At 40.9% G+C, this 23,103-nt stretch overlaps 1 protein-coding gene across 14 annotated transcripts in view; it reads left to right on the plus strand.

The window, feature by feature from the left end:
* The window catches only part of LOC308108075 (BAR/IMD domain-containing adapter protein 2-like), a 63,983-nt gene extending 41,843 nt beyond the window's left edge, over window positions 1-22,140 (plus strand). For 4 of the 14 annotated variants that reach the window (XM_080460755.1, XM_080460762.1, XM_080460760.1 and 1 more), the window contains 8 exons: window positions 6,496-6,648; window positions 9,009-9,245; window positions 9,609-9,813; window positions 10,779-10,980; window positions 11,073-11,153; window positions 11,674-11,863; window positions 13,283-13,320; window positions 20,492-22,138. In XM_080460755.1, coding sequence (XP_080316881.1) covers window positions 6,496-6,648; window positions 9,009-9,245; window positions 9,609-9,813; window positions 10,779-10,980; window positions 11,073-11,153; window positions 11,674-11,863; window positions 13,283-13,320; window positions 20,492-20,642 — 1,257 coding nt within the window. In that variant the 3' untranslated portion in view covers window positions 20,643-22,138. Of the gene's footprint in view, window positions 1-6,495; window positions 6,649-9,008; window positions 9,246-9,608; window positions 9,814-10,778; window positions 10,981-11,072; window positions 11,154-11,673; window positions 11,864-13,282; window positions 13,321-14,771; window positions 16,278-20,171; window positions 20,234-20,491 lie in introns of those variants that run through there. The other 10 variants (XM_080460759.1, XM_080460756.1, XM_080460758.1 and 7 more) reach the window with 7 other exon arrangements.
* Window positions 22,141-23,103: the final 963 nt, after the last annotated feature.

Raw genomic sequence — 23,103 nt, forward strand, 5'->3', positions numbered from 1 at the left:
CAAAAATTGCACCACAATGTTACAGAAAATAATACAAATTCTTCGAGTCTATTCTGCTCCAGATATCTCCAGGACAGCTGTGAACACTTCCATCTAATACAGTCAAAAGCAGCTCAATTCAGCCTTCTGATATTTTCTACTTTATTAACCAGGAACGAAAGCAACAAAGTTGTGGAAAATGCGGAATTTAACAAAACAACTTCAAACTTGATCTTGTCCATTTTGAATATTAATTAGGGGAAGATTCCACCATCTTTATTAGGCCAGCTGCAAACTGTGCAATCTTAGGTTTGCTGTGTGCAGATTGCACAATAAAAACAAGCTGAATCTCAGCCTATGGTGTACATGAGTCGACGGGACTGCACAAGAATAAAACGTCATTTGCGTGCGCCATACATTCATGCAAAAGAAGTTTGTGAAACATGAACAGAGCCCTGACGTTGGACCGCAGATTTAGAGCCCAGGCCAAAGATATTGCCACGATTCTCTTAAGATTGCTTAATTTCGTCTGGGACAGCTGAAAATTTCAGTGTCTAGCGGCCATTAGACAAAGAAACCTCAGACAAAAGTATTGAATTCAGTCCTGTAGCTGCCAGCGTCCTCCTTCAGCTGCACTCATCCTCGTTGCATAATGTTTGTTGATAAGTTGATCTGGTAAATGGGTTGAGTGAGGCATATTTTCCCTCTGTTCAGGTAACGGGCTGAGTGGAGGCGTGATTAGACGCCGCGGGTCTCCGTGGTCCCGTCTGTAGGTGTTGTGGTGACACATGGTTACGCAACATGCGGGAAGATGCTGCTGTTGAGCTGCTGTGATCCAATCGAGCCGCGCGGAGACAGACATGAAGGACGATAAAACTCCCGTGTCTGTCAGGGAAGGTGTGCAGCCATCTGCGAGTTCGCAGTAATCAAAGCTGTTTGGGTCTTCAGCAGAGTGTGTTATGTACTGTATGTAGGACACTCGGCTCAGAGCTGAAACTGTGATCAGCAGACTTTCTACTTCAGCCCCGTCAGCACGCGAGTCGTCATGTGTGACACATGTAATTACACCCACAATGGAAGGAGGAACGTGGGGTTTCATCTACTGACAGCCAGTCTCAGCAAAAAAAAACGAAAAAAAACGGTATGCAAGTACTGATTCATCACATGGGAAGTGTGCTTCCTTCAAAACAAATTATTCTGTCACTTCAGCGATTATTATGTGAAAAGCTGCAGTGGTCAAAAGGATTTCTGAGCCTTTTCCCTTTTCTTTTTTCTTTTTTTTTTTTTTAAAGCTCCCTCATCCGTCTTCCACAATCGCATGAAGCTGTTTCAGGAGATTAAATTAGTAAAATCCAAGCAATTTTCCTAAACATGATGAACTATTCTGTTCTGCCTGCCTCTTTAAGAGGCAAGGTGTAAAGATTACTATCCTAGGTGCCTTTTTAATTAACTTCAAAATGTGTGGGAAAATTCAAGAAAAAGGTGCTGTGACTTTTGCTAATGATTCGGCAAACTGTTTCCAAAAACAATTGAGAAAACATTACCAGTCACAGTGGATGGAATTTTGGTGAAAATGGGAGCACATACAAAGCACATCAAAATGTGTGGATTTTGGTGAAAAACCCAAAATGGAGATTTTCTATTCCAAATATTGGTAATAGTAGCAGTAGCAGTATAACAAGAGAAGATGCCAATAAGTAATATTACCCTCAAAAATTATTACATGAGTCATATGAAGTGACACTTTAGAGTTTTTAAGTCATCATGAGGGCGCAGTGGATATGGTGTCAGAGGGCAGGGGCTAATTGCGCTGCAGTTCTCCAGGTGAAGGCCGTGGCCCTGCAGCATAGTGCATGTTGGGGGCATGGTCTCAATGGTGAACTGTGTGCTGTGTGCATGTGATGGAGGAATGGCATAGCTATTGAACTGTACTTGCATGAAAACTGGTTGTTTTAGTCAGTTATGCTAAAATATATAATATATTTAGGTTTACTATTAAGGGTGAAACTTCAATTTATTAAATTCCTGATTTGTTCCTTTTTATTCCCGTGGAAAGTTTCCAACTTTCAAAATTCCCAGAAGTTTTCAACCCTGCTCAGAATGGCGATTGATTGGGAAAAACTCAATATTGAGTCAAGGTTGCTCTTCAAAATGAACAAGGTCCAGTGATAGTGGGAGAAGAGACGTTACATCAGGGTTAGGAAGGTGTGTGTAGGAAGAACAAGGTTCTTTTGGGCCAAAACAAAGAGAGTTTCTTCGCTTTAGTTGCACAGATTTCTGTCTGTGTCTCGGGAACTGCGAGCACGAGTTTCCTGCACTTTCCTCCCGCGTCTCCCTTGTTAATAGTAGAAAGGATGAGAGGATGAATTTGTGCAGAACCTTTAGTAAGAGCGGCTGTGATTGAGAGAAATTGGTAGTAAAATGTTACTGAAAGCTGGAGTTGTAATGGGGGAGTTTGTTTTTAGACGGCTACTTTAAAAGCCTATTTCAGTGGCCATGGTTGGTCATTAGGCTCGATTAAAACAATTGTTTATGGCGGTGGGGAAATGAAGCGCTGGTCCTTGTTTGAACCTCTGATGCTGTAACCTTTTCGCCCAAACGACCTTCAGTTTTCTGCCTCAACTCCAAAAAGACTTTTCTAATCCCGAAAATCCAATTTTTCAAACTGTCCGAGAGCTCAAACCAAAGCTCCCTCAGTACTTCATTACTTCCAGCCTTTTTCAATTGTCTTAAAGAGATTTGTCAGTTTCAAAGAGAAACTCATTTGAGTTGTGCTTCTTTTATTTCTGCAGCCAGCAGATTTGAATAAATTTGCATAAAACCCCACACTGTTTAACACCCCGCCTCTTTGAATTTTACCAACCGAACAAAGAACGCCTCCTAAAGTTAGTTTTTTTTAACGGCAGAGGAATCTGTTTCCACCAAAGAAGGTAAATATGAGACACGTCTGAGATACTGATCAGCAGAAAGCAGGAGGAGCTTCTGGAAGAAGAAGAAGAGTTGGAGGATGATTAGCTGGAATCTAATTCGAGCTCCATATCTAAAGAGTGATTACATCGTGTACTGCATGCCTGATTTGCTGATGCTACATGAGTCATGGAAAAAGAAACGGAACCGTGGTGGATAAATGCACTTTAATGTCGAGTGCATCCATTCTCAAGGAATCTCTTCAAATCTATATGTGTGGAGTTTAAAGCACTGAAACATTCATGTCCAATGCAGCCTGAAATACTTCTGCTTGGACAGTATATGGAAGTGTACGTTGTATATATTGAGAATTTACTTTTATCACAAAACACATATCGCAAACTGGACTGGAATAAATGGTGTTTTCATTCACTGTGCATTGATGCAACGGCAGTATTTCAAGATTGATTATCCTAAAGGGCAAGAGAAAGAGCACTGTTATTAACACAGATAGGTATTAGATGAATCTCCTTAAGTGTTCAAATTGTATCTTTGTCGCACTACTCTGTGACATTTTCACATTATAACGTGTCCATCTCATATCACATCACGAATAATGCACATGAGGTGAGTTTATAAACAGGAAGAAACCAATGATCTCTTAATTGATGATTTATAATTGGAAATCTTTGTAATTTATCAAATAGAAATAGAAATCCAATCAATGCAACCTAATATTTAAGATATATAAAAAAGACTATGTCCTGCTTTTTGCATTAATAATTTTAGATTTTAAATATTATCAATGAAAATCATATTTTCTTCCCACTTGTCAAAACAATATGAATAACTTCTCATGAAAAGAGCTTAAAATGACAATTTAGAGGCAGACTTGCTTAAATACAAGTTTCCTCACCTGAAACACCAGATAGCATTAAACATTGGTGTTATTTTCAACTTTCTTCTTCAAAAAGTCTGAAGTTCCTGACTTTCTCCAAACATTCATGTGCTGGAAAATACTTTTCACTATGTGTAGATCCCAAAAGTCAAAGATGACCGCTTGGCTGGAGTCACGGGTCGTGTGTCAGGACAGTGGATGTTTTTACTCCGCCTATTAAAGAGGCATAAAGTGACCCAACACAGTTCCTTCTCTTCCTAAGCCCCTCTACAGACCATCAGGTTCCTCTCCAGTCACATTTTATGACAAATACCATCCAGAACCTGGACAATAAGATGAAAAATCTGCCCCAGATGCCTTTCATTCCAGAGCCGGAACCTTTTGAGATGGAAAAACCTGTAATCAAAATTCAAAACATGGAAATAATCGCTGTCGGTGTGATTGAAAAGCTTTTAAATGCTGGGAGTTATTAATGCTTTTAGTTAAGCTGTGGAAAAGATTTATGTAACGCAGCCGTGCACTTGACCTACATTTTTAATAACCAGCTGTCAAAATTGCTTCATGCTCAAAATGTTGCTGGTTGTAAATAAAAAAATAAGTTTGATTTACACTTAAAGAAAATTGCAGATTAGCCCTTTAATGCCTTTATTTGTTTAAACAAATGTGTACATAAGCGCTTCACTGAGGGACTTACTCATGAATGCATGAATTAGCATTATTAATTGCCTCATTAGAATGCCTGGTGTTGCTTAATGTGTGTTTGTGTTTATATAGCACAGCCTCAGGTAACTTAATTTTAAATTCCTCTCTCTCTGTGGAGTTTCTGCTTGGACGTACTCTCGGGTCATTTGAGTCCGTGGGAATCTTGAATTTCTTTGAGGTATGAAAGGGAACCTGTAAATAAAGTTGGGTTCACCTGGTTACACTGCCTCTTAGTTAGTTAATGACAAAGTACGGTCCTTTAAGTAATAGTGGGCTTTCTTAGATTAGTTACAGAAGAATGCTAGTTACTTGGTAATGTTACTGACTCAATGTCTCATGTCTGTATTACGAGAGGAAGATGCTCTATAATCTGGACGTTAGCTCTTCTTGAAAGAAACTAATTCATGAACTAACGACAAGAAACGGCAAGAAAATTGCTGAGATCAATTTCCAACATGCAAAAGGGAAGCTCGCTGCCATTTAGCATGCTAATGCTAAGCACAGCTACTGTGGATGCTGGGTAATGCTACATGCAGTGGGGCTCGTTTCACGTTGCTTTCAGGAGGATTAAGTTAGTTCAGGATTAATGACACCCTTAGAAAACAGGTCAGTTAAGCAGTGACAAAGTTTTGACTAATGCTAAAGCTAAAGGTCTCCTCAGTGAGCTGGACAGAGAATGATGGCAGCTTCACGTAGTACAAATGCTAACCGCGGGCTCAGTGAGCACAAGACGAGTTCAGATCTGCAGGAGTGAAGGGTGAGCGGGTTTAAATGCTGCAGTTTGTTACGATTCAGCTAATCTGCATGAACGCCACAATCACATAATGGATGAAGGATCAGACAGCCGCAGAGGCTTGACTTGTTCTTCTTCTCCTCTAATTCGTGCTTTTCAGGTCTGATGTGCTGTGACATTTTCCCTTTAATTTTGGCGGCGCCACTCGCCTTCTTTTTATGTCATAATTGTGATGTATGTAGCTCGGTCCCTTCGGGTTCCAGGTCCATCATTTTTCTGAAGCTGCTCGAAGCCTCGATTGTTAATGCGCTGAATCACCCGCGTTACACAAAGGACTGTCTTTTCTTTTTTTGCTCTCGGGATGTTTTTCTGTGAGGAGATGCTTCAAATGTCACGTCTGATTAAAAAAAAAAAAGAAATGGACTAAATCTAATTTTCCTCAGTTCACTTCAGATTATATTGTACTTCAATGTTTTTCTTTTTCACCGTAGTTTGCTGGGTTTTCATCTCTAATTAAATTCAAAGATGGTTATGTAAATGAGAAAGAAAACACTGAAGACTTTCTGATTGTCAAGCCTGGAAAAGCTGACGTGTACAATATGCAAATATCAATATCAATATATTAGTGTGTTGTGTGTTGGTGGTAATTCACAGAAGCGTCCAGTCCTTGGAGGTTTCGTGGTGCATTATCTCATGTTATTTTCGCTTATAAAGTGATGAATTTCCATTTCTATTCGTTTCACAACTAAATGCTAGAATAATTGACTACAATGAGAGTTAAGTACAAAATACAAGTGTATCTCCATGAGTGTTGGTGGTGAATGACTATAGCATCCAGTCTGTCCTCAGTTTGGCTCATTTAGCTGTTAGTTTGTAGTTATCAAGAGATTAAGGTATCTTTCTTTTTACTTTTCCACCTTATATCATTGAAACTACCTTTATTTGGTGTCTTGTTTGGCTGAGGACAGACAAGGCGATAAAACCGATCACTATATCGCTTAGTGATGTTGTAAGACTGGAGAAGATAGTCAGAGATTCTCTTTCAAATTTGATTTCGAGGGTCTTACTTTCAATATTTAGAAGTCCAACTGAGTCCATTGTGTGTTGGTGAAGGACCACCGTTGCATCCAGTCTTGATGTGTTATTTTGTGCGTCAACCATCTTTGTTATACCTGTTCCTATTTATGTTGTTTGACTAAAGACCGACACACAAATCTAACTTTTTTCCCCACCAGTTTTATTAAAACAAACGTGTGCTGTGCTTTGTTCTCCTCAGTATGTGGAGGCCATCAGCAACAAGCAGGGCGAGCTGGACAGCTACATCGCCGAGGGCTACAAGAATGCCCTGTCCGAGGAGAGGAGGAGGTACTGCTTCCTGGTGGACCGCCAGTGCGCCATCGCCAAGAACAGCAGCACCTACCATGGCAAGGTGAGGAGGTCTGACCATCCAGCCATCCATCCATCCATCCATCCATCCATCCATCCACCCATCCAGAGTCAACTCAAACCAACTAGCGTTGATTGTACTATTTGTAAATATTCTTTTATTTTTACGTTCACAAGAGGAACTATGAGGCATAAAATCCAAACACATGTAAGTGAAGTTATTGGCTGGCTTCATGTTGGTCGTGTAGCAGCGTTTGGTTTTCACCGTATTGAGCGATCGTAGCGACCACAGGTTGTGACTGACGGCTTTAAGTGGATTTCAGCTTCAATAAGGTGTTTGTTAGCATTAAGTTAAAGTTGATGGAGATCACACGCAGAGCCGTGAGAGCCTGAGTCATGCTGACGAGGTCAGCAGCAGCTTGTTAAAGTAAAGTAGATATACACGAAAACTCTCAATGCCATCTGGCTATATAAACGGTCCAGTTCATTCTATTATACAGACTTTACATTGGAAAATATAGAAAGTTAGGACACGCTGTACCTGATTTCAAGTCTCTGTGTGGCATTCTTCCACTTCTCTGGAAACCATCCTGAATTCATTCATCCTTTCATTTGAAAAAGTAACTTCTCAAGTGCTCAGAAGTTATGAACCATCCAGCCTCCATCATCCTGGGCAATGTGCGAGTCTGTGGAGGGGTGAGTGGGTGAGGAGGAAGGGGAGGCAGAGGAGGAGAGAATGACCTACTTTTTACAAGAACACTGGTTCAGACTGTGTGTGGGTGTCAAAGTGTCTGAATGAGTGATTGATAGACGGAGGAAGTGATGCCGAAGCGGTGATGCAACAGCACAAAGAGACAACCGGACGGGTTCCGTTCAAATTCACCCCGAACACAACCGGTCCTCCCGGAGTTTCTACAGCAGAGTGAGAAATGTCACTGACAAGTGGAGCTTTACAGCACTGTTCTGACAGTTTAAAGATCTGTGAAAACCTGAGAGGGTGAGCTGAAGGAAATTTTAGTTGCTTCAATGACCGAGGATAGAAAAGGTTTTACAGCCGAGGCCTTGAAATATTTAGGTTTTGTATTACATAGTGCAAATGAAGCAGCCTTCTGGGTAAAAGAGACTTTTAATAGATGGGGGGGGGGGAAAGCACATTTTCCACAATCAGAAATGGTATCAATAAAATACGGTTATATAAATGAATGAAAAAATAGGCAAATATGTAAGTAAGTACATTGATAATTTGGTAAATTTCTTGGAATTATAATAAAATGTCAAGGAAAGGTTTATGAATTGAAAGAGCAATTAGAAACAAAAAATAAGAAATTCAAAACAGAGACGATGAAAATAAAAAATAAATGAATAGAAAGAATAAAAGGTTGAAGTAAGAGGGAAAGAAATTTAAACAGAAAATAAACTACAGAGAAGAATTTCATCAAAAAGACAAAAATAAGAAGAAATTCCTGTAACCTAAGAAGAAACTGTAAATCAGAGAAGCTGTAGCCACAGATTCATTATTGACAAGAAGCCATTTATCTTTAAATAAAATGAGTGGTTGTACTTTCCTGTTTGAGCTCTCACACAGTGAAGAATTTCATGCTGAAGTCACGACTGAAACAAATGGGAGGTAAAGACCTTGAGACTGGACTCAGGTGTTCAGTGTTTTTCTGCTTGTGGAGTCGACTGATGGATTTTTAAAGAGCGATGAGATTGAATAAAATCCCGGATGGCGTGAAAGTCTTCGTTAGGTGACAGCAGGACTCCCTGACCTTGATCGGGTGTTTTTTCACCCATAAACCTTCAAAACTCCTTTCATATTTATCAAGTGCAAGAGTTTGTGTTGTTGATTTGTTGGAGCGTCCCTCCCACAGCCTCACACCTACACTCAGCACTGTTTATCCTCTTTATTCAGGCATTCGGGACTCATTTATTCACTGTTGATGAATGCAGACCAGGAGGAACTTTATATAACCGAGCTACTGTTGTGATGCAGCTTCCTTCACACTGTGGATTCATGTGTTCACCATACATAGTTTAACACTAACCACTGGGCTTATTTAGATTTTAGGGCATTAAAAACAAATGTACAATAAGTGAGTGTTTCTGCCCATTTTAACAAGATAAGTTCTTTAATTCTTCTGTGTGTTCCTGAGAAACTATTTACAACAATTTTATGGTAGTACATACCATCTATGACAGCAGAACGATGCTCCAGACAAACCTTTTTACTGCTGAATTGGACAACAAGCTGATTTTTATCATTATAATTATGATTTTTATGCTAGATTAAAACTAAAAACGTAATTTCATAGTTATCTTTGGTAATTTCTCCACACTTTAGTTAAAAAAAAAAAAGAAGAAAGAGATGCATTTTTTTAAATGTTATATTATATGTGTGTGCAGGGTAAAGAGCTCCTGGCCCAGAAGATCCCGGGGTGGCAGCAGGCCTGCGCCGAGCCCAACAAGCTGCCGGACCGCGCCATGTTCCTGGCCCAGCAGATGAGCGGGGCGGTGGGCACCCTGCCCCCCGGCGCCCACCACCCCAGCCTGGCCATCTCTGAGCCCGTCCCCGGGGCCAAACCACTGCCGGTGCCTCCAGAGCTGGCGGCGCTGCGAGCTGGAGGCGGCATGGGGCAGCAGGTGGGTTTTCCCTGACGGGGTTTACTGCTGCAGACTTCTTCGTTCCCTCTGTGTTTCAGCCTTTTAAATGCCAAAACATTACAGTGGCCTGGTTACAGGGTCGGTTTACATGAAGACCTACTTCAGTACGAATGTAATTATCAACAGATTTCTTCTCAGTCTTGGCGGATCTCCTTTGAAGCTTCTTATTTATTCCATAAGTTCATGACTAAATCTGTTTATTCGGATACAGTATTTCCATTAATGAGTGTGTCCTGACCCAGATCCATGCGTACTCCCTATTATTCATGAGCTGCAGGGTCTTATGTAACTGTAAAGAGAGCCAGATAAGTTTGTCTGTTAATTAACTGTGTGTGCGTGCAGAGGCTGATGGGAGCTGTGGACGGGGGGATGCCGGTGATGAACGGCACGGCCGGCGCCCACGGAGGAGAAGACTACCAGCAGTGGATGGAGGGCAAAGTGGCCCAGGGCAAAGTTTCCCCCCAGACGCAGAGACACGGAGGGGAGGTGTACTCCAACACTCTGCCTGTCCGCAAGGTGGCCCCGGCCAAGAGCAAGACCACCCTGAGTGAGGAGACACACGCACACGCACACACACACACACACACACACACACACACACACACACACACACACACACACACACACACACACACACACACACACACACACACACACACACACACACACACACACACAGAGAGGCCTTATTGTCTCAATACTCACGGGAGTGTATTACTTGCAAAGTCTCCGATCTACAACCGAGTTAATAGAATGTGTCCCTCACACACTCTGCGCAGACTTAATAAGAAACAGGCCAAAGCAGGAGGGAATAAAAGATTCAGGTTCAGGTAAAAAATAGAATACTGTAACTGTGTTTCACTTAAAGTTTCAAAAGACAGCCGTCCATCTGGTGAATTCCTACAGGGAAATATGTGTCTCTTAAATGGATGAAATATACTATATATATATATATATATATATATAATGTTTTCTTATGTCTTCTTATATGTAACGTTTATGAAATCCATGAAAAATAAGATAAAATGCTCCCTTCTTTTGTCTCGCCAAGTTCAGTGGAAATATAAAGAAAAAAAGCCTTTCCAAAGTGAACAGATTAGTCTGAAAATGAAAGCGAGCATGAAGCCAGTCAAAGTTCAACAGAATGAAAGTAGAGGTTTATTCAAAAGCTGGCTTGAAACCGTCAAAATTTGCTTGAAAAATATAAAAGTTGAGTCGAAACTAACGGGAAGCTGGTTTAAAGCCATCCTAAAATTAGTCCTATTTAGTCAAAACTAGCTGGATTAATCCAAAGGTTTGTTTGCTTAATCTAACCCAAAATCGGTTAGTACAAAACTCGCTTTACGGTTTGTCTTATATTCAGTCAGAAACGAGCCTGAAGCCATGAGATCAAGTGGAATAGAGCAGAATGACTGGGGAAAACTAGCCTGGAACAATCCCCAAATACTCAAAAACCAACACAAAATGTGGCTGAAAGTCTTCTGACCTCGTCCTGTGGTTGTCTGCCGACAGCAGAGACTCGTACTTTGCCCCGGTCCAGCTCCATGGCTGCAGGTCTGGAGAGAAACGGGCGAACTCGGGTTCAGGCCATCTTCTCGCACGCTGCCGGAGACAACAGCACCCTGCTGAGCTTCTCCGAGGGCGACGTGATCACCCTGCTGGTGCCCGAGGCCCGTGATGGCTGGCACTACGGCGAGAACGAGAAGACTCGCATGTGAGTGCAGGTTTCAACAGAGAAGCTCACCCGGCTCACGTCGCCGTCAGAATGTCTCACTGTGTTTTGTGGTGTTTTTTTGTAAATTGCAGGCGTGGCTGGTTTCCTTTCTCCTACACGCGCGTGATTTCAGACAACGAGGGCGACTCCATGAGGCAACTTCGAGTCCACAAGTAAGAGGAGGTTCTTTGATTCTGTGAGGCGCAGAAATCTGTTGTGAATAGTTGGGATGAGCACATTTCAGGAGGCTCATTTAACTCAGTTTGATCTGGATTAGACCAGGACCAGGAGGAAGCCTTAATAACAGAAATCCTGAAGACTCCAGAGCCTCACCTCAGTTTTTAAAAAATACATGTCCATCCTGAAAACGTTCATGTTTGTTGGACTTTTTATGAAAAAGCTACATGAAAAGTCCCCGATAAGCCTTATTTTGAGGTTTTCTGTGGCAATGTAGCATCATTCTGTTGTTAAACAGCGACATCTAGTGGTCCCAGATGGGATTTAATCTGATATGAGTTTCACAACTCGCGAAGAAAGTGTGAGTTATTGTCCACAAAATACGGTAGCTCGCTCCTTTTGCTGAAACAAAGCAACGCCCAATGGGCAGATTAGGAGCCTCACTTTCTTTTATGAAATTAAATCTAAACGTGTTTCCTGCATCCTCACCATCCTGTTTCTCCGTGTGGCATCCAGCCTCCACCACGGGAAGAGCAGCAGCACGGGAAACTTGCTGGAGCGAGAAGACGTCGCTCTGCCCGTCGCCGACTATGGCGCCCACCCTCGCATGGCGGCGCAGAGCGCGGCGCTGCACGGCAGGCAGCAGCAGCAGCAGCAGCAGCAGCAGCAGCGGCCCTACAGCGTGGCTGTACCGGGCTTCCCACAGGTAGAAACACTCACTTTTCAATTAACAGTTATCTTCACATGAAAGGAACAATTGGAGGTAAACCGACATTTAGTTACGTTGAAACACATTTTTGTAGCGTCTTTTAATATTTAGAATTAAAATAGATTGATCGAGTATATTTTTATCGCATGTTTAGAATTAGCTAAAGTCATACAAAGTGAACTCAATGAATTCAATGACTTCTGAAGAATATAAAGATCTATAAATATCTGGCTCTGGTAGCAAAGTTGTCACATATTAAATTGAATTTAATTTAATAAATGCACACATTTTATTAATTGAATAAGTGTTTATATATATATTGGATCATGAAATCCAAGAAAAAAAGAGATAAAAGCTGCCGCCATCCTCTTTTTGACTCAATAAAACAGTGTTTTTTATTTTAGGAACACAAAACTTTACTTTCCTAGAAGACAAGAAAACCTTTTTAGTGTTCAAGCTCCAGTGTTTTTTCTGTGCTGTAAAAGTGTTTCGGGTTTTTTTGTTGTTGTATTTTTTACTTTTTAATGTGAGGAATTGTAAATGTAGATACTTTTGTCTTATATCGCAACCTTGTCTAATAACCGTACGTGATTTCAAATCTTTTATTTCTTTTTTTTTTTGCAACTAAGGGGCAGACAAATATAAGAAATATTCTCTTCTTTCTGCTCATTTCCATGTTGATTTGTAAATTAATGAATTAATGTACAAATTCTGCCTCCACTTTCATGAAAGGAACAAAACAAATATTAAAAATTAATAAATATATAATATTGGCTCGTCTTCCCGCCCACGCTTCACCTGCAACTCTACACGTAGGCGGCTCTTAATTGCTCAGCAGTCACGGAACGATTTAAAGTATCGGAGCAGTGAAGGAGGGAAACGTCTCCGCTGGCATTTAAGTGGAGCCGTGCGACGTCAGCGGGCTTGTTTTCCTCATGGACATGTCTCGAAAGCTTCCGTTACTCAGCCTGGGGATCATCATCCTGCATGAGTACCTGCAGTGATGCACAGGGAGAACATGCTGACTCCACATAAACATGAATCATCATTGTAAATCAAAACTACATCCAAATGACATTTCTCTTAAACCGGATTAGTATCACAGTTATTATTTCAGACAGACTTAAAACATTTTAGTTGAGGTGTTTTCAATGTAAAAAAAACAACCAACAACTAGTATAGCTGGTAGAGTTGTGCCTGTATGGTTTCCTCTCACAGTCTACAAACCTGTGTTTGAGGTTATTTGGTGGCTGTAAATACTGTGAAGGTGATTGTGTGGCGTCCTCTGACTCTGAGCAGTTGGAGGATGAATGGGCGAGATGTTCGCTGTTCTCTGCTGCCATCGAGTGGCCGCTGTCCTAAAAGTATCAGTTGGTGAACTAAACGTCCGCTCGCTCTTCCTTTTTGTCTCCTTAGGCGGGAGTTGAAGAGTACGAGCCTCGCTTCCCCACCAGGTAAGAGTTTCTCCTCTTTCCTCTGGAGGGTGGTCTGATGCACAAACAGACTTCTCGGTGCAGTTTGTAGCTTTTGTTGGGGCTTTGCGCTTGAATCTGTGGGAACTGTGAGAGCGCCTATCAAAACCTTCCTCGACTGAAGACGGAGACATGAGCCACTGACCCACACACACACACACACACACACACACACATACAGCAGGAAACACCAGCTTTACTTTCACTGGCCACGTCTTTGGTCAAATTGTGTTTCCATTCTCCTCTGTTGGCATGTTTTTTTTTTTGTTTTATTGATATAAAGTATAGCAGCTTCTAAATGGTCCATGTCTACCTGTGCAGTAGATCTATAGGAGTCGATCACACTTTATTTATTGGTTTATTTTTTATGTTTGGCTTAAAGGTCCCATATGTTTAATAGTAAAACTTATATTTTACTGTCTCTTATGCAGGTTCATGTTTAAAAATGTCTCTTTACACAAGTTGCTCCAACTTAACTTTACAAAGACTCCACATACGTAAGCTTATTGTTCATTGATACCTTGATCTGAGATGAAATGATGATCGAAATGGGATTATTCTAGTATTTTCCCTTTATATTACTTACTTTTCTTTGCCTGTGAGACAAATATCTGATGACTCACACTGCAGTGGGGGTGTGGCCTATTTCATCAGCCAATTGAAATGCTGGGATGACTCCACAAGTCCCGCCCACTGTGTTTTGTGGGTGTGTCTCCTCATCAGATATCATACGCATTCCAGCAGATTGGCTAGTATTAAACTGTCAATCAGTTTGTGGACACGCCCCCCTTTTCATTAAATGGTTCTTAAGCACATTTGATATTTTAAAATTATTTAATTCAAATTTTAATCTGTAATTTAAAACTTGTGATTTCATCTTATTTGTCGTAATATATGAAAAGTACAGATTGTGAATGTATTAACATCTTTCACAAGATTACATTTTTAGCCCACCAGCGCAGGATGACACTGACAGTTTTACCGAAAGAGAAAGACGAGCAAATCTCATGTGAAAATATTAAAATTCTAAACTTTTGTAGACTTTTCTTTTTTTGCACAAATCAAGATATAAATTAGTAAAACACATTTTATTTCTTTCTTTTTGCATTTAAAGCTGAATCAAGATGTGCTTCATGAAACACAGTAAAAGTGTCAATACGGGATCTTTAAGTTGATTGAAGTTTTATTTGTGGGTGGGGTTTCCATGCTTTCACTTCCTGCCTTCTCCCATCATGCCACCTGCCTCCCATGCAGCTCTGTCTACCGACTGCCCCCCCGACCTCCCAATCACTGATTAGACCTGATTGAGGTGGAGTGAGTGAGTGAGTGTGTGTGTGTGTGCATGGGTGGGGTTTAGGTGGGGGTGGGCGTGGTTTCTGCCTCTGCGTGTGTCCCAGCCCACCTGGAAGCTTCTCCCTCTCTTTGTTCCACAGTTCCACAGATGGCAAATTGATTTCCACAGTGTGAGGACAGGAAACAGGCTCAGCCTCAGCGTGTGATAGGACAGGCACCTCGCTGACCACCCCCCCCCCACCACCCCTCTCCTCCTTAACACTACCCCATCCCTCCCCCTCCCCCACCACCCGCCTCCTCACCTCCTGCTTACAGCTGTAAACTCCCCCGAGGACGAGACTCGGGTCTGATCCCTCCCTCCCTCACTGACCACCACCCTCCCTCCCGGGGCAGTAGCCACACTGCTCCTCCCTCTCCTACCCTCCCCTCAGTGAAGCCACGCCAAGCCTAACCAGAACCAAACGGACCGTGTGCCATCCCAATATTCAAACCAAGGCGATGGACCGTCTCTCTGAGGAAAACGTATCTTTTGCTTGTCCTTCATGCATGTACATTTCTTTGCGACACCACCCGGTGGGTGGAGGGGGGGTAGGGGGTCATATCCCTGTACCCCCCCACCAGAAGAACCCGATTCACAAATGTCTGCACTCATCATCGGAAACGACACTGTCAAGGATATGTAAAGTCAGAGTGTTTGATCCTGAAGAGGATTTTCATATTGTAAAAAAATAAATAAACAATGGAAACGTTTACTGGATCTCTCAGTATCTTAACAGTAATTTTACCTTTTCATGCTGTGAGGTTTTTGTATTCCTCTGATATAAGAGGCCATGTAGTGAACAGCTCATGTAAACTGTGATAACAGAAATGTTTACTGTACATAAATGTGCCATACACAAGTGCTTGTCATACAGTATCTATGAAAAGACAAAAAAAGGAATGCACCTTATGAAAGTCTGGATCTCTGACTTTGTGTAAAATCCACTTCCTGTATCGGCCTTTAGACTCACAGAGGTGCTGGGTTGTTTGTCATTCTGGTTGAATGAGGTGAACTGACATTTTTCCATATATGCTGAATATGGTCATGAACAAAACTTTGAGGAGTAAAAAAAGCAGAAAGAAAGGCTTTTCTCCCCTCCTTTATAAATCCAGTAAGAAGACACTTGCTATACTTTACACATTGAATTCAGTTATTTTTGTTCATGCACTGAATGAGTTATTTAGAAGACGGAAAAACTGAACAGAAGAAAGATAATTCACAACAATGGTTAAAAACGTTATAGAAAGTGAGTTTAAATCTCAGTTTTTTTGCAGATACAGTCCATCAAATCTGAGTTCTTCATAAGAGTGAACGATAAGTCATTTCCCAAACTTCCATAAATAGTCCATTTAAAATTCAGATATTAAACTTGTTGTGAAGTTGAAACAAGCGTCTTCGTGCTGGTTTCCTCACTGTTCAAGAACGCTGCCGGCTGGAGGAGGCGACCTCCTCTTCAAACCTCATTCAGCTTCCTCCCACTGTCGTCTCCGCAATTAAAGGCTTGACTTTTTAACCACCTCAGTGAGAAAAACGCATCGTGTTTTGAAGATGAAAAGAAGTGTTTGTCTGACTCTTACCTGTGTTGAATAAAAGAAAAATGCTGGTCTGCTGCTCGTCTGTATGTCGGCTCAGTTAGCGCCCGTCTGTACTAACCACCGTCCTCTTAACGGGGTCCGCTCCTGCTGCTGGAGGTCAGCGACCCCACCTCAACCTGGTGGAGTTACTATACACATAACTTGAGAAAGTAACTGTCGTTACTTGTAATGTTCATAATGGTCACGTTGCTGTATTATTGTAGAGTTAGCATTAGCATTATCTCATTAAATTCAAATGATTACATCAGGTAGAAAGAGGAATATGCCCTATTATATGGACGTTGGCTCAGGAACGAATGACAATTAGAGGAAGCAAAGAAACATCTGAGATAAACTACCAACGTGCTCTAAACCTCTGTCCACAAAACAACGCGGTTTCATGTAACCACATGGTTTTTGGCAGCTCATCCATGTGTCGCAGCGTTTTAGGAGCCTGAAAAAGGAATAGTTTTTAAAAAAAAAATGGGTTCCGGGGTGGGGAAATTTGAAAACGCCGTCACGGTGTTGACATATGAAAGATGCATGAAAACGATGATGTCATTGCCCCACCTCTCAACCCGATAACCCCTCTCTGTGTACGTCACCTAACAAAAAAAAATGGCGGACGACATGCTCCAGATCGAGCTGCAGAATCTACTGATGCTATTAGCTTAATAAGGCGATATGCCTTCTCCATTTTTGGTGTATTTCTGTGGCAGAGTTACAGTGCCACCTATAGGCCTGGCATATATACCACACCACTTTGAGTTGTTCTCATGGTGTTGTGTGGATGCAGATGTTTCCTGTGTAGACGGCAAACTTTTTAAGAATGACTTGGAGAAAGATTCTAGTTTTGGCTCGTGTGGAAGCTCACCTAAGTAAGAGAAGCTAACGGCTATTTAAGTTTTGCTAATGCTAATCTCAGCTACTGTGGCTACAGACTAATGCTACTTACAGTGCAACATCATTTATGTTGCTGCAGTAACAAAGCTGCTCTTCACTCCAGATAATGACTTGAAATAATTGTGCAAGTTGGGGGATGCAAATTTTTGCTATTTAACAATTCTGATAATGCTAAAGCTAACCGTTATCAGGATATAGCTTCAAATAAAAAGATAGCTTTCGATAATGCTAATACTAAAGCTAATATTGGGCCGAGTGGGAAAGAGATTTTCTATCACTTTAGACAACTTTGATTTGCACTGACTTCCTACAGATTTAATCTCACTATAAACATTACATTTAAACATTACATTTATGAGGAACTTCAGATCATGCTAATGCTAACACTATGCACTATGGCCAAGGTGGAGAGTCCCCCAACCGTTAATATGAATGGATGAATTTGCTCCCCTAGAAGCAGAATTGAACTCTGACCTCGGTTCCTGTTTTCCCATGTTGTCGGCTACTAAACTGTGAAGGATTTTACAAAACTCCTCCGAGTACTGTGTTTACCAAAGAGAGGAGGCGACGTTTAAAATCCCTCCTCCGTCTCCTACTCTGCAGAAATGTCCATTTTCAACACATTCTTTTAAGCCTTTCCCTGATCCCACACGTGCACTTTAATTCTAGATCTTTTAATATTGACCTGAATGAAATATGGACATTTTTCCAGTGTGGAGGATTCTTTGCTGCACATGTCTTCTGTCTCCTCTCCTCTCTGTGTGTCTGCTAACTCTCGGCCCTCAGCTTTTGCCAACGCCCTCCCTCTTTTTGTCCCCCGTGTCTGTCCGGATGAATTTAGAGACAAAAGTCGAGTGCAAACGACTGGAAGCTGCCAGTGTTTCTTCTTTCTCCACTAAAATAGTCCAGGTAGGACTGCAGAGATAGCACACCAACCAACCAAGTGCAGCCGAGTGACGTGTGCTCTGATTGTGAGCAGGGGAGGGGGGTTGTTGTTGTTGTAGACGGGTCATAATATTATTAAGAAGAAAAAATGTATAGAGAAATTATGGATATGCATGCTTTGAGGGCACCAACGAGTGTAACATTGATGACCTCAAATGTATGGTGAATTTTTTCTTCTAAAGAGAATAAATTTACTCAGCTGGACATTTTTTTGTTGTTTCTATTCATTTATTTGATTTGTTTGAGAATTAGCGTTTAAATTAGCAAAACAGGGTTGTTTTTTTTGGAGCTTGTAAATACTATTGGAGGCCTTGAGATATTTCCAGTTGGGATGCACCGATACCATTTTTTTTAAAAGAACAAGTATGAGAACTAACCTTTAGCTACTTGCCGATAGCGAGTACCAGTAGGAGTACTTATTAAATGCCATGAAGTCTAAGTGTGCTCTCCTGCATTCTTGCGGGCGAAGTTGCTAACGCATGATGTCGCGTAGTACTCCCCACGTTGTAGGGGGATTTTTTTCCAAGTACGAGTACTCCGTGCAGTATCGGTCCCGATACTGGTATCGGTATCGGTGCATCTCTAATGTCCACATTTGACAGATGTGTGCCCTAACAGCAGAATGAGTGCCCCCCCTCCTGGTGATCATCCTCTCTGCTTTAACACTTTAACCAGTACATTAGAAGTCACCTCTCATGATGTGCCCCCTCCCCGCGACCTTGCTGCATGTGTGTTGTGCTCAGTAGTTAAATTCCCACCACATCCTCCGACCTGCCATGCTCCCACCGGCCTGCTCCTCCCCGCAAAGGTACAACTCAACTCTGTGTGCGTGTCTGTGTGTTTGTGTGTGTGTCCTGATCACAGATATTAATTTTGTGTGAGCCTTCTTTTGTTTTCGCGTCACGTTCTGCCTGTTTGCCTGTGTGATTTTGCTCACGTTTCAATATTCGTCATGTACACACACAGTTCGTCAAGGCCTGACATCGATTCGTGTTTTATAAATGTGTGAGCTGTTTGAAGCGGACTGAGTTTTACTGGCAGCCTCCACAGATTTCAACACACATTAAAGATTCATATTCAAGATTCAAAACGAGATCAAATTTATATAAATCAAGGTAAATAAATGATCACAATGGGAAATGTTGAATCCCGAAATGTTCCTTTTGCTAAATAAGCAGTAAAATCAACACCAATTAGGATGAGTTTCTTGTTTCTGCTTACATTTCTGTGTTTGTTTTTTAAGAACCTTTCTTTTCTAGATAGGATGCATTGTTGCGCCTCATATCAAATACTTCAGATTTATGATAATCTGTGGTGACTATGGAGGACTTAGAGAGCCTAAGTAAAATAAAATCATTAAATGTGTCAGATTCATTAAAACACCAATTCATTTGATGTAAAAAAAAATTGATACAATTATTAAATATAAAATGAACATAAAATGAATTGGTATTTTAATTAATTGATGACAGATTTTTTTCAGAACTTTGCCACGTAAACATGAAACTTCTTAAATTAAATCGCAAAAATTATGCTTTTCATTTGAAACATTTTCGCGTAAACGAGGCCATATTCTGGTTTTGTTTGGAATATTTTTACCTATATTAGCAAGTTTAAGGTTTTTTTTTGTTTGTTTGTTTTTTTTACTGTTTTTATTTATTTGATCATTTTAGCAGTTTTTCTTGTTTTTGTAGTTTTAGCTATTTTTAGACGTTTTTATACTGTTTTAGCGGTTTTGCCATCTTTAGCCAAGAGATTAGACCATTTTAGAAAAACAGTGTAGTAGTATGCACATGAAATACACACGAAAGCAAAATGTATATTTACAAGACTATTCTGAAAGCCTCATGGAGCCACTACAATGGAGCTGAAGAGCCACACGTGACACAATATCCACACAGTAGTGCAGTAAAAAAAAAAAAAAAGGTTGAAAGAGTCTCCCAGTTATTTCAGTCCTGCTTTAATGAGTCTTTAAATTGAAGTAAAGTCTTTGTAACGGTGTGTTCTGATGTGTTGAATGTGTGTGTTCCTGTCGGGGCTGCTCTCTGCTGACCTGCGGGGATTTCTCTGCCTCTCAGTACAGGCCTGGAGCTCGCCAGGTTTTGAGGGACCACATTTTATTTTTTTAAAAAGTCCCATCGTAAGTGGAGTCTTTAAATTGTCTCCATCTTTCATCCTCACTGTCAACCTTTTGTTTTGTGGTTTCTGGATTGTTGTTGTTTTTTTTTGTTATTGTGATTCTTCATTTTGTGAGATTTGTTTTTGTGTTTGCATGACTCATTCGACTCTTCATTTGGCTCTCTGTTCCATGACATTTCTCTGAGACTCATTCTTCACGTGAATGTTTTCATGAGCTTAAATCTAAAATCTAAATCCTTGTCCTTCCTCTTCCTCCCAGCGACCCCCCCGATGAGCCGGCCGTGGAGGCCCCGGCCAAACCGCCTCTCTCTGATGAGGAGGAGGGTGAGGAGGAAGAGGAGGAGGAGCAGATGGACGAGGCTCACTACGACTGCCTGGAGAAGGCCTCGGCTCCACGGGGGGGAGTGTAGGAGGTCTGAGGAGGTCTGAGGAGGTCTGAGCTTCCCCCTCTATCCCCTCTGCAGCTCACAGGATCACACTCACATCTGAAATTGAAGTAATTCAGCACAATAAGGAGCAGCAGATCATCACTGGTCATCAAAGTGTGTGTGTGATGAAGCTCTTCCTCCCACACTTTGGAAACCTGTGACGATGATGACGCTCTGATCTTCTAGTGAAGAAAACTCCTCACGCAGCATCTGATTCATTTCTGCTGTGGTTCCTGTATGGAGCCAGTTTCTGTGTAAAATGTTTGTGACATAATAATCTAATGATGGCAGTTTGTGGCTCAGTCAGATCATTTTCAAACCGTCTTTCAGTGACTCGCCATATTAGGTCATGTTAGAGAGGGAAAGAGAAGGAAGGAATTGTGACTGAAAATGAAAGACGAAATAGACAAAAAGTAACGAGGCTTTATATGAAACTAAGTCTCAAGCTAACGGTGAATTTAGTAAAACAAAAAAAATCCACTTTTACAAATACTAATTAAAAGAAATATTCCTTCCTATTTTTTCCCTCCTCACTGATGCGACACTTATTCATTGTGAGATCACAGCTTTCTTTACGTGTAAAAGTCAGATAACACCTTTCCAATAAAAGGGCTTTAATGTTAAACTGCACTTTGGTTGGATGATCCCAGGAGAATTTAACTGAAACACCTCCGATGTGCAGACTAGATAAATCAAACGCGAGTGATAGATCCTGATCAGCACACTACTCCGATACCTTTAATACTCACAGGAAGTCTGTAACATTCAGCAGTCCTGCTCTCAGATCTTCATGTGTGATTCTTAGTATTGTATGTAAAATCTTAAAGGTTCACTGTCTATTTTCTTTTGTTTGATTTTTTTTTTTTTACAAATCAAATTTGCTGAATTAAGCACAAATTCAAGTCGTGTGTTACTCTCATTTGCAGGAAATTCAATGAGAAAATACAAACCACAAATGGTCATTTCACTGTAAAAAATAACATCTTCAAAAGAATCAACTCCACAAATGAAGACATTTGACGTTGTCGTGATTTCTAAGATATTGTTTTATTGTTCCTGATCATTAAAACATTTTTGTTTCTTTCCTCCACACACTGACAGATTTATGATTTATGTCTTTATTTGGCTGTTTTTTCTTGGAAAAGCTCCTCAAGATTTGCACTGAATTCATGTATACATTTTGAAAATTCTAGAAAATATGAACAATTAGGACACTGTGTTGCAAAAACACATTAAGGATTATTTATCCTATTCCAGAGAAATATTCAGATCATTTTGGGGCCATAAATCATGAAAATGAGCAAAATTGCTAAATTGTCTGTATGGATATAGTTGAAGCTTTTGAGAAGATTTAAATTTAAATGAAAAAGCTAAAATTGTACATGTTTACTGAATAAAGTGACTGACCTTGTAATTATGTGTTTTGATGAGAAACACTGTTTTAATTCAGATAATAAAGTATCAAGGTATTTACTCACATTATGCCGTCTGCCTCTTCTTCATATCACACTGTCGTTAGTAATGTCTTACTATAGTAACTATATTTCATATAGCAATAGCATATTAGTCACTAATACTGTCATGAAATTACTGTTATAGTTACATCTACTGAGAGCATTTTGTCCAGAAGCAGTTGCAGCTCTGCTTTTTTGTACATTCTTATCTTTATCATTAGCATTAGCCTTACGTGAAGGTGTTGTTCCTTTTTGTCACATTCACTGTTAGTATTAGCATTAGCATCCTCCAAAGGTGTTTTGTCTCTTTGTCATGTTCACTGGGCTCCGTTAAAGTTCAGCATCTTCCAGAACTGATGTTTTATCTTTAAGGCTCTTCAATTGGGAGTCCGCAGCCCCCTTTGACTTGCACGCAGACTGCCGATGCGCATGCGGTTCCATCCATACTACATTTCAGGGTTCAAGGTCCATAACGTAACATAACGATCCCGAAAATATCTCCAATTCGTGTGGCCGGCGTTCCTGTACTTTTCTAGTTTTTTTTATATTTCACTCCAGGAGTTCTGAGCCATCTGTCTCTCTTCATGTTATTTGGGCTCCATGCGGTCAATCGAGTGCCGTGGAGCAGTGACCCCTCTTTAGACTCGGCATGGACCCTTGCACACACGTGTTAGATGATGATATATATTCACATCACACGGACCAACGTGGACTTTGCGGACATGTGGAAAGTATGAATTGGCTCTGCTCAATAAACTTTAGCAACATCCAAATATCACTGTCTCTACATCTTGCCCACTGCTTTAGCACAATGTTTGCTTTAGCACTAACCTTTTAGCCCACTTTTCTCTACTTTTGACCCCAGTGACAAGCTTTGTTTCTGTTTCCCTGAACTCCGGTTTCCTGGAAGCTGAGTTCATTAATCCTGATCTAACTCAGTCCTCGAGACAGCAACATGAAGGATGTCTGACTGGAAGTAGCATTAGCAT

Source organism: Lipophrys pholis, assembly GCF_963383615.2.
Source record: "Lipophrys pholis genome assembly, chromosome: 1".
NCBI classification, from domain to species: Eukaryota; Metazoa; Chordata; class Actinopteri; order Blenniiformes; family Blenniidae; genus Lipophrys; species Lipophrys pholis.